The sequence below is a fragment of the Scyliorhinus canicula genome, chromosome 15 (genome assembly GCF_902713615.1).
Source record: "Scyliorhinus canicula chromosome 15, sScyCan1.1, whole genome shotgun sequence".
In the NCBI taxonomy this organism is placed as follows: domain Eukaryota; kingdom Metazoa; phylum Chordata; class Chondrichthyes; order Carcharhiniformes; family Scyliorhinidae; genus Scyliorhinus; species Scyliorhinus canicula.
The window spans coordinates 44,429,562-44,444,391 of NC_052160.1; the positions used below are offsets into that span (position 1 = coordinate 44,429,562).

General features: G+C 49.2%; 2 protein-coding genes and 1 long non-coding RNA gene across 6 annotated transcripts in view; 1 reads left to right on the forward strand and 2 right to left on the reverse strand.

Annotated features, from left to right (window-relative positions):
• Positions 1 to 2,764, reverse strand: part of LOC119978732 (sodium/myo-inositol cotransporter 2-like) — a 265,078-nt gene extending 262,314 nt beyond the window's left edge. For both annotated transcript variants that reach the window (XM_038820565.1, XM_038820564.1), the window contains exon 1: positions 2,513 to 2,764. The gene's annotated coding sequence lies outside the window, so the exon portion shown is untranslated. The remainder of the gene's footprint in view (positions 1 to 2,512) is intronic.
• Positions 2,765 to 2,880: 116 nt separating this feature from the next.
• Positions 2,881 to 14,830, forward strand: part of LOC119978119 — a 62,532-nt gene continuing 50,582 nt past the window's right edge. For both annotated transcript variants that reach the window (XR_005463392.1, XR_005463391.1), the window contains exon 1: positions 2,881 to 2,957. This is a non-coding gene — a long non-coding RNA (uncharacterized LOC119978119). The remainder of the gene's footprint in view (positions 2,958 to 14,830) is intronic.
• Positions 4,757 to 14,830, reverse strand: part of slc5a11 (solute carrier family 5 member 11) — a 60,588-nt gene continuing 50,514 nt past the window's right edge. The window contains exons 15-18 of one of the 2 annotated variants that reach the window (XM_038819514.1): positions 13,753 to 13,819; positions 11,973 to 12,041; positions 11,292 to 11,360; positions 4,757 to 5,036 (exon numbers count right to left, since the gene is read on the reverse strand). In XM_038819514.1, coding sequence (XP_038675442.1) covers positions 4,825 to 5,036; positions 11,292 to 11,360; positions 11,973 to 12,041; positions 13,753 to 13,819 — 417 coding nt within the window. In that variant the 3' untranslated portion in view covers positions 4,757 to 4,824. Of the gene's footprint in view, positions 5,037 to 11,291; positions 11,361 to 11,425; positions 11,645 to 11,972; positions 12,042 to 13,752; positions 13,820 to 14,830 lie in introns of those variants that run through there. The other variant, XM_038819515.1, reaches the window with a different exon arrangement.

Below are 14,830 nucleotides of genomic sequence, written 5' to 3' on the forward strand. Positions count from 1 at the left end.
GGTAAGATTTTGGAGTCCATTATTAAAGATGAGATTGCGGAGTACGTGGAAGCGCATGATAAAATCTGACCTGAACCGGCACAGCTTTGTCAAGGCGAGATCATGTCTGACAATTCTTTAAGGAGGTAACAAGGAAGTTAGACAAAGTAGAATCAGTAGACGTGATCTATTTAGATTTCCAGAAGGCCTTTGACAAGGTGCCATATAGAAGGCTGTTAAATAAGTTAAGAGCCCATGGTTTTAAGGGTAAGATACTGGCATGGATAGAGGATTGGCTGACTGACATTTGGCAGACTGGTGATAAAGGGATCGTTTTCAGGATAGCAGCCAGTGACCAGTGGTGTGCCTCAGGGGTTGGTGTTGGGACCACAACTTTTCACAACATGCATTAATGATCTGGAAGAAGGAACTGAGGGCATTGTTGCTCAATTTGCAGATGATACAAAGATATACAGAGGGGCAGGTAGTATTGAGGAAGTAGGGGGGCTACAGAAGGACTTGGACAGGCTAGGAGAGTGGGCAGAGTGGGCAAAGAAGTGGCAGATGGAATACAATGTGGAAAAGTGTGAGGTTATGCACTTTGGTAGCAAGAATGCAGGCATAGATTATTTTCTAAATGGGAAAAGGCTTAGGAAATCAGAAGTATAAAGGGACTTAGGAGTCCTAGTTCAAGATTCTCTTAAGGTTAACGTGCAGGCTCAGTCGGCAGTTAGGAAGGCAAATGAATGTTAGCATTCACGTCGAGAGGGCTAGAATACAAGAGCAAGTATGTACTTCTGAGGCTATACAAGGCTCTGGTCAGACCCCATTTGATGTATAGCGAGTAGTTTTGGGCCCCAAATCTAGGGAAGGATGTGCTGGCCTTGGAAAGAGTCCAGAGGAGATTCACAAGAACGATCACTGGAATGAAGAGCTTGTCATATGAGGAGCGCTTGAGTACTCTGGTCTGTACTCGTTGGAGTTTAGAAGGATTACCTTATTGATTAGTGTAGATTAGTGTAGATTTAGTGTAGTTTTGTCAGTGCTGACCCGATGGGTCGAAGGGCCTCTTCATTACTGTTTGACTCTATTTGAGATGTTCTTGTGTTATTTGGTGAATAAGAATTCTGAACATTTGATATACAGTATAATAATTTGTCCCTTAAACAAAACTGCTCTAACAAATATCTAAAATAAATTGAATTACTGGACTGGAGAGTAATCTGACCAAAAAAAGTGACAAATCATGAGTAAAAATGGAGTAAAGCTGAAAAGTTAACACGAGTGATGGTGTAGTGGTTATAGTTTTGAATTAGTTAGTGTAGTGGTTAGATTTGGTTTTGCAACCAAGAGAGCAATGGCCAGATTTTCCTTCCAACAGCAATAATTATTGGTAGGGCAAGAGGCAGCTCATCTTCCAACCCATTTTCCTGAGTGGCAGTTATTGTCCATGCTGTAAGGACCCTCAGTGGAGTTCCTAATGACAACGCCTCTCATCCATACTCTCACAGAGTTGGACTACTCGAGCCTGGTTCCAGTTTGCTATCTAGTCATAGCCAGGTAACTTTCTGCAAGATTTCTTCTCCCACTCTCACACTGTTGCAATGGAGACACCAAGGATCTACCCTTTGCATCCTGGATCCTACCCCCATAAGTCCTGCCCATCTATCAACCCTATGGTTCACTGGTTCTCTGTCCCCCCCACATCTCAGATTTAAGATCTTTCCATGGCCTTTCCCTATCTCTTTCAGCCTCAAAGTTCTGAGAATCTTTGTATGAGGGGGATACAGTGACACAGTAGTAATGCCACCATGGCACTAGCAGTCCAGAGGCCCAGGGGGCACGGGTTCAAATCTCATCACAGCAGCTAGTGGAATTTAAAATTTAATAAATAAATCTGGAACCTAAAGCTAGTCTCACTATCGGTGCACATAAAACACATCAATTGCTGTAAAAAAAAACTCTGGTTCACTAATGCCTTTTCGGGAAGGAAAACTACCGTCCTTACCTGGTCTGGCCTATATTTAACTCCAGATCCACAGTAATGTAACAAAACAAAATGCTGGACAATCTCAACGGGTCTGACAGCATCTGTGGAGAGAGAATGGAGCTAACGTTTCCAGTCGGTGTGATTCTGACTTCCTTGCTGGCTCCACAGATGCTGAGGTTGTCCGACATTTTCTGTTTCAGATTCTAGCATCCACAGTAATTTGCTTTTATCCCCGTAATACAATTGACTCTTAATTGCCCTCAGAACTAGACCAGCAAGCCACTGAATTCAAGTGCAATTACAAGTTAGCAACAACCTCATCCAAGGAAAAAAATGATTTTTAAAATTGTTCAGCTCTGGCATCTTCCACAACCCACCTTTCAGTTTTAGTCACCCCACACATTATGCCCATATTAGACTTGGAGTCCACTGTTGTCTGCTTTATACACTTATGAATCACGTGGGGCGGATTTCCTACATTTAAAACGATTAGATATAAAATGCGAGTTGTTGTTTTCCCTTCTTTAGGCAGATCATCGTTACCTTATTGACGAGCTGGACAGCTGGTTAAACAACTCCGGAATGGGTTTTTGTTTCACTTCTGAAATATTTTGCTGCTTTAGTATATTAACAAAAGCTATAAATGTTATCCTAAGAAGTCTTTCCCTACGAACGGTTCTGGAATGTGGGCTAAACCCATTTAAAGTTGCAGCTTCCAAGGGGATGGAGGTTTTAATGTCAGATTTTTGAATTTGCATTCCGGTTGGTCCAGTCAAAGAATGGCAGTTGCACCGAGTCGTTCCCTTTTTGAATTGGATTGGCGGATAGTTACCCGCCTCCCCCAACCCAACCGTCGTCCATTGTTCGTTTGGTTTTAAATCCGTCACTTCTGATTGGCTCAGATTGGTTCTAATTTATGTTTATCTGATGCTGACAGGGCCGAATCGGGGCAAATTGTCCAACATGGAGGAGTGTTCACAGATTGGAGGTACAGAGCAGCCGTTCCCACCTCATTATTTGGGGGGCACCATATGTGGCTACTGATTCTCCCAGAGTAGAATTTAAATTCTGTTTTTTGTAACTGCCATCCCTTTTCTGTCTGCTTTTGTCACCACTCACTCATTGCCAGCCTTTAACTGTCACCTTCCTATGTTTTTAACCAATTGTAATTGTTACCCCTTTCCCGCCTGAAGCCCCAACTCTCCTGCTGCTGTCGGCCGGGTCCCCCACCAGCTGGCAATGGGGGCGGGGCGCGCGAGGGAAGGGATTCACAGAAGCCAGAGGCGACATGTGAGAGCTGAAGCTTGGGCGAGGAGCAGTTTAAAAGACCATGGGTGCAGCTAACCTGCAGGAGTCGGGGAAATCAGCTTGAGGCTTATGCCGGGGCCTCGGTAATGGGTCAGTACGGTAGCACAAGAGGCTAGCACTGTGTCTTCACAGCGGTAGGGTCCCAGGTTCAATTCCCCTCTGGGTCACTGTCTGTGTGGAGTCAACACGTTTCCCCCCCCTGTCTGCGTGGGTTTCCTCCCACAGTCCAAAGATGTGCAGATTAGGTGGATTGACCATGATAAATTGCCCTTGGTGACTAAAAACGTTAGATGGGGTTATTGGGTTACAGGGATAGGCTGGAAGTGAGGGCTTAAGTGAGTCAATGCAGACTCGATGGGCCGAATGGCCTCCTTCTGCACTGTATATTCTATGTTCCTGAGGTGCAGGATTTCCCGTTTGTGGTCTGGATGGCAAGGTTGTCTGGTTTGAGTGGAACCCGCAAGGGCAGGAGATTTTGACTTGGTTTCTGTGCTGCAATACACTACTAACCCGTGGCTAAACCCATCGAATTGGCTGAGATTGGGGAGAGGAGATAAAAGAAAAGGGTTTGGGATAGCACACCTGCTGAAGGCACCCAGTCTCCTATTCCTGAATTTTAAAAATAATAATCTGTATTGTCACAAGTAGGCTTACATTATCACTGCGATGGAGTACTGTGACAATCTCCTAGTCGTTATATTTGGGCACACAGAGGGAGAATTCCGAATGTCCAAATTACCTAATGGCACATCTTTCGGGACTTGTGGGAGAAAACCGGAGCACCCGGAAGAAACCCATGCAAACACGGAGAGAATGTGCAGACTCCACACAAACAGTGACCCAAGCCGGGAATCGAACCTGGGACCCTGGAGCTGTTAAGCTACAGTGCTCCCCACTGTGCTGCCCCGCAAACAAATCTGTTTGATTGATATTTATTGTCACATGTACCGAAGTACAGTGAAAAGTATTTTTTTGCAGCCAAGGGAACGTACACCGTACGTACATAGTAGACAAAAGAATAATTGACAATGGTACATCAACAAATAGTGATTGGTTACAGTGCAAAATAGTGTAACAGTCCTGATTGAGGCAAGGAGATGAGCTTTCAAAGTTTTTTCTGTGTTTTGTAGTGTTGAACTATATATTCGATGCTAGTGGAATAAAGGATCACTGAGCTGGAACTTTGGGGTGTTGCATTTGCTTTTTCCTACCCTACATAGATTGTGTGCTCAGGTCTCGAGTGGGGCTTGATCCCACATTGTCTGACTTAAAAGCAAAGTTATTATCCAACAAACCATAGCTGATACTTAAAGAAGGATCTATTATTGTTTTGGAAATAAATTGTTGACCACTGCAAATCCCAGATTGTTTACCATCATAAACAGATTAAGTCTCCATTACTGTATATGAAACTTCAGAAAGGTTCTTCGTGCAAAGCACTTCTGATTCAAACTGGTAGTAAAAATCTAGTTCATTCTATATTTATGACTTTCACTTTATTTATATGATTTTCACTTTATTATAAATGATATACATATGTCATTCTTTTAAGAAAAATAAGCATAGAGAAAGACAGCAGCACTCAAACAAACAATTAAATTAGCATTAACAAAATTGTGCATATGACCCTCTTCCCTGAGCAAGTGAGTGCAGTCCAAAACTTTGCCTGTTGAAGCAGTCTCTGTATCTTCGTTTTTATCCATCCCACAGAACCACAATAGAATGGATACCAACTTTGACCTTTTCTTCACCGATTCAGCTGTCAGAGAGAAATACAATGATGCAATATGCCTCTAGTGCATGGTTGAGCATAAAACCAGGAAATATGGACTTCCAGTGTGCACCATGGAGTGAGTGGTCACACACAAAGAAGCTCCTGCCTAAGGTTACAGAAAAGAGCTCTTTTTTAAGCAATATGGGGACTTACGGTGTGCACCATGGAGTGAGTGGTCACACACACGGCAGCTCCTGCCTAAGGTTACAGAAAAGAGCTCTTTTTTTAAGCAATATGGGATGGAATTTTTCTGAAAAAGCATAGGTGAATGTTGGAGGAGTACTTTCCCCCAGGAATGGTATGTTTCTTGGTTTCCAGACCTGCGGAAACAGTGAAAGATTTGGCTGCAGCTGCAGCAGAGAGACAAAAGCCTTTTCCAGCATGCAGGCGGGGGAAGGGTGAGTTTAAAGGCTTCAAGCTGCCCGAGGACCTTTATGAAAGCTGAATTCTAGCAGCAGAGGGAACAACTGGGAAAAGATCTCACCAAAGGCTCTTTTAAGGGCCCGCAACGGCACTGATTTGATTTTTCCCCGGGTGGGACGCAGCATTTGTGCTTGGCGGCCAGTGAATGGGCTGGACTAGAAGTGGAGCGACCAGAAAATCAACATTGCAGCAGAAGAAGGTGCGAGGCAAAAAGGACATTATGGCGGCAGGCGGGGAACGGGCAGCGTGGCAGCAGTGGGCGAGGGAGCAGCAGGAACTAAAAGCTGAGATCCTGGAGCCGTTGAGGGCATTGCTGGACAGACTCGGGGCGACTCAGACGGCTCAGGCTGTGGAGGTTCGGGAGCTGCAGCAGAAGGCTTCGGAAAACGAGGACAAACTCCTGGGCCTGGCGGTGAAGGTGGAGTCGCACGAGGCGCTTCACAAGAAATGGTTGGCAAGGATGGAGGAGATGGAGAACCGCTCCCGCCGGATGAATCTGCGGATTTTGGGCCTCCCGGAGGGGCTGGAAGGTTCGGATTTGGGGGCCTACGTGGTCCTGATGCTGAACTTGCTGATGGGCGCGGGGTCGTTCCGGGGACCCCTGGAGCTGGAGAGTGCCCATCGGGTGCGGCTGCGGAAGCCCGGGCCGAACGAGCCGCCCAGGGCGGTGCTGGTCCGATTTCAACGCTTGGGCGACCGTGAGTGTGTGCTTCGTTGGGCGAAGAGGGAGAGGAGTAGTAAGTGGGAGAATACGGAGATCAGGATCTACCAGGACTGGAGTGCGGAAGTGGCGAAGAGAAGGGCTGGGTTTAACCGGGCGAAGGCAGTGCTCCACAAGAAGGGGGTCAAGTTTGGCCTGTTACAGCCGGCACGCCTGTGGGTCACTTATAAAGACCGCCAACTTTATTTTGACTCCCTGGAGGAGGCCTGGACTTTTGTCCAGGCAGAGAAGCTGGACTTGAACTGGGGGCTGGGGAACGTTGTACACAGCCCGGAGGCTTTGTCCTCCTTGATATCCTTTCGCTCTTTTTGGTTCTATTGGATGATGTTTTTTCTCTGATGTCTTGCCTTTTCTTTTCTTCTTTTCGGGACTGTTATCTGTTTACTTGGGTGTTTTATCATATCATGTTGGGATTTTTATAATTTCACTGGTTGCGGGTTTGGGTGGGGTTCGCGGCCCTGTTGGGTCATGTGCCTGTCTTCCCACGTTTTGGGTTGGGGGGGCGGGCTTGGGATGGGGGGCGTGGGCCGGTCTCCCGTGCTGGAGAAGCAGGGGGCAGGGTCGGCATTGGGGGAATGGTTGGGGGGTACTGGGGAGGGTAATTGGGGTGGCGGGAGCAGCCGGGGTCAACAGGAGTCGGCTGACTTACGGAAGTACAATGACGGAGCTACGCAGCTAGGGGGGGCCCTAGCTTTGGGGGGGGGGGAGAGGGGGGGATACCAGGTTGCTGCTGGAATGGCCAAGAAGGAGCTGGAGCGTGCAGAGGGGGTCGGGATGGGGGTCTGTCGCTGTGGGTAACGGGCTGAGCAGGGGGCGCGGGCACGTGGCGGATTACGGAAGGGTGATGGCTAGTCGACGGGGGAGGGGGGCAGTGCCCTCCGATCTGGCTGATCACCTGGAATGTGATGGGACTGAATGGGCCGGTCAAACGGACCCGCGTGTTCGCGCACCTGAGGGGGCTGAAGGCGGACGTGGCTATGCTTCAGGAGACATACCTGAAGGTGGCAGATCAGGTTAGGTTGAGGAAGGGGTGGGTGGGCCAAGTGTTTCATTCGGGGCTGGATGCAAAAAACCGGGGGGTGGCGATCCTGGTGGGGAAGAGGGTGTCGTTTGAGGCGTCGAGTGTGGTGGCAGACAGCGGCGGGAGGTACGTGATGGTGAGCGGCAAGTTGCAAGGGGAGCGGGTAGTGCTGGTTAATGTATACGCCCCAAATTGGGACGATGCGGGTTTCATGTGGCGCATGTTGGGCCGGATTCCAGATTTGGAGGTGGGGGGGGCCTGATAATGGGGGGGGATTTCAACACGGTGCTGGATCCGCCACTGGATCGATCCAGTTCCAGGACGGGTAGGAGGCCTGCGGCGGCTAAGGTGCTGAGGGGGTTTATGGACCAGATGGGAGGGGTGGAACCTTGGAGGTTCGCGAGGCCGAGGGCCAGGGAATTTTCATACTTCTCCCATGTGCATAAGGCCTATTCCCGGATCGATTTCTTTGTTTTGAGTAGGGCGCTGATTGCGGGGGTAGTAGACGCTGAGTACTCGGCGATAGCCATTTCTGACCATGCCCCGCATTGGGTGGACCTCGAGCTGGGGGAGGAGAGGGACCAGCGCCCGTTGTGGCGCTTGGAGGTGGGGCTGCTGGCGGACGAGGATGTGAGGGGGCGGGTTCGAGGATGCATCGAGAGGTACCTGGAGGCCAACCTGGGGAGATCCGAGTGGGGACGGTCTGGAAGGCGGTGGTTCGGGGGGAGTTGATCTCGATTCGGGCCCACAGGGAGAGAGGGGTGCAGAGAGAAAGGGAGAGACTGGTGGGGGAGATGGTGAGGGTGGACAGGACATACGCGGAGGTTCCGGAGGGGGGATTGCTGAGGGAGCGCGCAGCCTCCAGGCTGAGTTCGACTTGTTGACCACCAGAAAGGCAGAGGCTCAATGGAGAAAGGCTCAGGGTGCGGTGTACGAGTATGGGGAGAAGGCGAGTAGGATGCTGGCACACCAGCTCCATAAGCGGGATGCGGCTAGGGAGATTGGTGGAGTTAAGGACCGAGGCGGAAATGTGGTGCGGAGCGGGGTAGACATTAATGGGGTCTTCAGGGACTTTTATGAGAGACTATATCAGTCCGAACCTCCAGCGGAGAAGGTGGGGATGGGACGCTTTTTGGACCGCCTGAGATTCCCGAGGGTGGAGGAGGGACGGGTGGAGGGTCTGGGGGCGCTAGTTGAGCTTGAGGAGCTGGTTAAAGGGATAGGGAACATGCAGTTGGGGAAGGCGCCAGGACCGGATGGGTTCCCGGTTGAATTTTACAAGGCGTATGCAGACCTGCAGGGCCCCCTGTTGGTTAGGACCTTCAACGAGGCGAGGGAGGGGGGGGGATTTGCCCCTGACGATGTCTCGGGCACTGATCTCCTTGCTCCTTAATCGAGACAAGGATCCCCTGCAGTGTGGGTCATACAGGCCGATCTCACTCCTGAATGTGGACGGCAAGTTGTTGGCAAAAATCTTAGCCACGAGGATAGAAGATTGTGTGCCGCAGGTTATCCACGAGGATCAAACGGAGTTTGTGAAGGGGAGGCAGCTGAACAGTAATATACGGAGGCTCTTGAACGTTATTATGATGCCGGCGGTGGAAGGGGAGGCGGAGATAGTGGTGGCGCTAGATGCGGAGAAGGCCTTTGATAGGGTCGAGTGGGGGTACTTGTGGGAGGTGCTGGAAAGGTTCGGGTTTGTCAGTTGGGTGAGGCTGTTGTATGAGGCCCCGATGGCGAGTGTGGCCACGAATAAGAGGAGGTCGGAGTATTTTCGACTATACCGAGGGACAAGGCAGGGGTGTCCCCTGTCCCCCCTACTTTTTGCGCTGGCAATTGAACCCCTGGCTATGGCGCTGAGGGAGTCGGGGGATTGGAGGGGGCTGGTCCAGGGTGGGGAGGAGCACCGAGTGTCGCTCTATGCGGACGACCTATTGTTGTATGTGGCGGACCCGGTGGGGGGAATGCCGGTGGTGATGGGGATTCTCCAGGATTTTGGGGATTTCACAGGGTATAAGCTTAACACCCCCCGGGTGTTTGTGGTACACCCGGGGGACCAGGAGGAGGGATTGGGAGGCTCCCACTGAAAAGGGCGGAGAGGAGCTTCAGGTACTTGGGGGTTCAGGTGGCCAGGAGCTGGGGGGCCTTGCATAAGCTAAACCTCACAAGGCTGGTGGAGCAAATGGAGGAGGAGTTTAAGAGGTGGGACATGCTGCCGCTGTCTTTGGCGGGTAGGGTGCAGTCAGTCAAGATGACGGTGCTCCCGAGGTTTCTGTTCCAGTTCCAGTGCCTCCCCATCCTTATCCCAAAGGCCTTTTTCAGGCGGGTTAACAGGAGCATTAAGGGGTTTGTGTGGGCGCACGGAACCCCGAGGGTGAGACGGGTGTTCTTGGAGGGGGGCAGGGATGGGGGGCTCTGGTGTAGCCCAACCTCTGTGGGTATTATTGGGCTGCCAACGCAGCGATGGTGCGTAAGTGGGTAATGGACAGGGAGGGGGCAGCATGGAAGAGGATGGAGATGGCATCCTGTGTGGGCACGAGCCTGGAAGCGCTGGTAACAGTGCCGCTGCCGTTCCCTCCAACGAGGTATACCACTAGCCCGGTGGTGGCAGCTTCCCTCAAGATTTGGGGGCAGTGGAGGCGGCACAGAGGGGAGGTGGGGGCCTCGATGTGGTCCCTGATACGGGGGAACCACTGGTTTATTCCGGGGAGAATTGATGGTGGGTTCCTGAGTTGGCACAGGGCAGGTGTCAGGAGGCTGGGTGACCTGTTCATAGACGGGAAGTTTGCGAGCCTGGGTGAGCTGAAGGGGAAGTTTGGGCTCCCCCCCCCCCCCCCGGGGAGCACCTTCAGGTACATGCAAGTAAGGGCGTTTGTCAAGTGGCAGGTGGCGGGGTTCCCTCTGCTGCTGCTGCGTGGGGTTCAGGACAGGGTGCTCTCGGGGGGTATGGGTTGGAGAGGGGAGGATCTCGGAAGTGTACCAGGTGATGCAGGAGGTAGACGAGGCCTCGGTGGAGCAGCTGAAAGATAAATGGGAGGAGGAGCTGGGTGAGGAGATTGAGGAGGGGACGTGGGCGGATGCCCTAGAAAGGGTGAACTCCTCCTCTTCATGTGCGAGGCTTAGCCTCATACAGTTTAAGGTGCTGCATCGGGCTCATATGACTGGGACAAGGATGAGCCGGTTTTTTGGGGCTGAGGACAGGTGTATTAGGTGCTCAGGGAGCCCAGCAAACCATGTCCACATGTTCTGGGCATGCGCAGCGCTGGGGGAATTTTGGAAGGGTGTAGCAAAGACGTATCGAGGGTGGTAGGATCCAGGGTCAATCCAGGCTGGGGACTAGCAATATTTGGGGTTGCAGTGGAGGCGGGAGTGCAGGAGGCGAAAGAGGTCGCTGTTCTGGCCTTTGCGTCCCTAGTAGCCCGGCGGAGGATTCTTCTTCAGTGGAAGGATGCGAGGCCCCCAAGCGTGGAGGCCTGGGTCAACGATATGGCGGGGCTTATTAAATTGGAGAGGGTGAAATTTGTCCTATGGGGGGTCAGTGCAGGGGTTTTTTCAGGAGATGGCAAACCATTCCTAGATCTCCTGGCAGAACGGTAAAAACAAAAGGTCAGCAGCAGCAGCAACCGCTGGTCGGGGGGGGGATTGGGGGTGGTGGTGGGGGGGGGGGGGTGGGGGGGGGGGGGGGGGGGGGGGGGGGGGGGTTGTCTCTGTGTTTTTGGTTTTAGGGTTGAATATCTGTTTTTTGTGCCAATGACAGGGCCGGTAATTATTGTGTCTCATGTTGGTTTTTGACGGGGGAGGGGGAGGGGGGGGGGGGGGGGGGGGGTTCTGTTCTCTTTGTTCTTAGAATTTTCTGTTATTGTTTTTTTTGTGAAAATGTGAAAATTTGAATAAAAATTATTTTAAAAAAAAAATAAAACCAGGAAATATGAGCATGGAATTGCACTGGAGAACCAATGGATTCCATTCTGATTTGCTTGGCAAGAAAATTACTGGCCCTGATTTTGAACTGAAGACATGCACGGGATTTTAAACACGAGATTCTCACAATTACATATCACAAGGAATTGCTTACCCACTGGGGGACTGGCATTGCTCCTATTACTAGTTTCTTCTTTATGAACTTCACCATCTTCAGGTTGGTCTAGGAGAGAGTATAATTCATAACAGTATCAATCAAATGTGATGATGCTTGTAACTTATTCTGTCCTCCCTAATCCCTCTCACAATGTAGAATTCATTAATTGCACTGTGCTAACCATTGCCCAGACCATTGTGAGAGCTGTGCATCTATAATAGATAAAGTCCTTAAATGATCTTTTAAATAGCACATGTGGCTTCCTTTCATGCATCTACAAGCTACTAGCTCTTGATCCGGAGCTGCTCGCTGCGCCAAATGTCGTAGTCAATATTTTCCCCGCTTCCGGACTGTGATAGAAAGATGCAAACATGATTCATTAGGTAAGCAAAACTAAGCTTTATTTACGAATTAGAACTGCTAGCAGTAATAGCTGAGACTTGAAGTCGGAAGGCAGTCAAGTACAAACTGCTGAGTCCGTACCAAGTCTGCAATCTCACAGAAGAATAAGACAATTTTTATACGTTATAGGATCAAGATAACATGAATACAACTTGGTCAGGAATTCCATTCTGATTTGCTTGGCAAGAAAATTACGGGCCCTGATTTTGAACTGAAGACATGCACGGGATTTTAAACACGAGATTCTCACAATTACATATCACAGGAATTGCTTACCCACTGGGGGACTGGCATTGCTCCTATTACTAGTTTCTTCTGTAGGAACTTCACCATCTTCAGGTTGGTCTAGGAGAGAGTATAATTCATAACAGTATCAATCAAATGTGATGATGCTTGTAACTTATTCTGTCTCCCTAATCCCTCCCACAATGTAGAATTCATTAATTGCACTGTGCTAACCATTGCCCAGACCATTGTGAGAGCTGTGCATCTATAATAGATAAAGTCCTTAAATGATCTTTTAAATAGCACATGTGGCTTCCTTTCATGCAAAGTAGAAATTTAAGCTACACGTCTCGGGTGCGAAATGAAATCTTTATTGTGTCTATTGATTATAATTGAGAGTTTGAAATCTTCTTGTGGTTACAAATCAAATGTTCTCAGTAAAGCACCTGCCAGCAGAAGACTTTAAGAGATATAATTAAACTTAGTGGCTTACAAACAAATTGAACTTTAAAAATACAGTAATGATGTCTTGCTCAAAGCAAACCGCTTGCGCGGACTTAAGAGTTAGAATAGAGATATGAAAATACGAAATAAGGATAGCGAGTACAGTAGTCCCCCGTTATACCGCGCTCCGCAATACCGCGGTTCGCGATATACGGCGGGGGGGCTTATGGACCCCAACTGTCAGCTTCCCTCTCCGGATTAAAGTGAGCCGGCCGCTGAAATTGACACTGCCGGCTGAAATTGACACTGCCGGCTGCTCCTCTCTCACTGAGATTCAGTGAGAGAGGAGCGGAGCAGCTCACACAGCCTTGCCTTTGAAACTGACATGCAGCGCAGGGTGCAAGCGCGTGCGGCAGATGGGGTGCAGACAGCAAGACCTTGTAAGTTCCTGGTAAGTTTCTGTGGGTTGTTTTAATTAGATCCACGATGGGGGTTTTAAATTTATTTAAAAATCTACGCATGCGCTTCCCATTGTGAGTCTACGGGGGTCTGACCTCTCCTTCCCCCCCCCCCCCCCCCCCCCCCCCCCCCCCCCCGTAGACTCACAATGGGAAGCGCATGCATAGATTTTTAAATAAATTTAAAACCCCCATCGTAATCTGTAATCTGAGGTTCTGTTTGCAGTCTTATGATGGAATTCATTTTAAAAATGAATTTTGACATGGGCTTTAGTATTTACATCAAAATGGCTAAATCAATGATCCTTTTACCTATCAGAAATAGCTGGTTTCCTTCAAAGAGGGGCCATCATGGGTCAGCACACGGCCAGGAGTAGGAATTGCCCTGAGCAACAGTGGGGCCTCAAGAAGGTCAAAATGCTGGTAAACAGGGTCACAGCAACAGCGAGCATTGGCCCAACCATCGGTGCATCAACGGTGCTGTTCATGTCTAGAAATAAGCAATGCCAGGGGTACCTTCAGATGTCCCGGGATGTGGCTGCTCATATTTGCAGTTTCCCCAGTATGAGCTGTGGACACAAGACTCTGGAAGAGTAATCAAAAGCTCCTGGTCTGCATTGAATGAATGGCTGTCCAGGTGCTATTTAAATATGGCACCAGGACCTTTGACCACATGAGGCAATGGCAGGGCAGGCAACTTAATTCGGCATGCTTCTCGTGGATGCAAATTTAATGAACTGAACAGAGGAAGATCACATCTGTTCAGATGTCTTGCTACCCAATGGGAATCACACTGTCTTTCCTGTCCACCACTAGACGGACTCTGGAATGGAAGATTCCACTCTGTGTATCAGTGCAATGATCACAGAGGACTCCTACCTGCTGAAATGCGACTGTTCACGTTAGTAGTTCCCTACCATGTAGCTTACCTTCTTCAGGCTGTCCTGCTACATAATTATTGGTTTCAAATCGGGTGAACCAGGTCAAGCGGCTAATCTAAGATTGAAGAAGAAAAATTATAACACAATGAACAAGGATGTTGATTTTGCTATGGTTAAACAGTGTTGGCTAGCAACCCCAAATACGTCCTAAAAGATGATTTATCACCTTGCAGCCATGCTCCCTGGTTTCAGAGCCAGAAAGGATGTTCTGTAGTCAAATTGCAAGAGGCTTATTTTCAGATGTGTTAAATGCTGTGAAGATATTTCTAAAATCAAAAAAAAATCAAGGTGGTGATTTGAATCCTACCTGCCCAGCAGAAACTGGTGGGAAATGGGTAATTAAAATTGCCCAAAGTACACTGCTTCCTACTTTAACCTTCTACACCAGGCCAAAGCAAATTGGATCCTTTTTCAGATTTATACATCAGGTCCTGATGATGTAACTGATTCACAAGTGCAATTTTAATTGAAAGCATGGCCAGGAATCTGCCCAAACATTCTGCCAAGTGAAAGTCAGTCAGGACCAGACAGGCCTCTTTGGGTCCCAAAAGGAAGGTTTAGGTGTCTCCTTGTATACTGACTAATATATTCCCACCACTAACCCCCACAGCCTCAAACCCAGAGGCACAGAAATCAACCCACCTCCTCCCTGTGTCAATGGGCAGTCATCATGCTTCCCACCTTTCATGGACTCTCTATCCAGAAATTCTGAAAAGTAGGCCACTTGGATTTTAAATGAAGCTAAATTATCCTGGGCTCCACATCTGGAGCAGTGGGTGGGTTTCCAACTTCCTCACCAGCTACCAGCCTAGAAACTTAAAATCGAAACCAATGTTTCTCATGATGGAGGGACATTAGTTATTGCTCGGATTTTGCACGGCCAATGATGGCCAAGCTTTCCGTGTGTGCAGCCATTGCATGGCAGAAAGGTCCAGTAATTAACGTGTGCACTAACGTCCAGCAATGTGTGTGGACACTAACGTCCGCAATGTACGTGCGCACTAACAGCAAATCATTCTGATCAATAATGTTGGTATTTTGAAGGATACCTCTCATTTTGTGAATG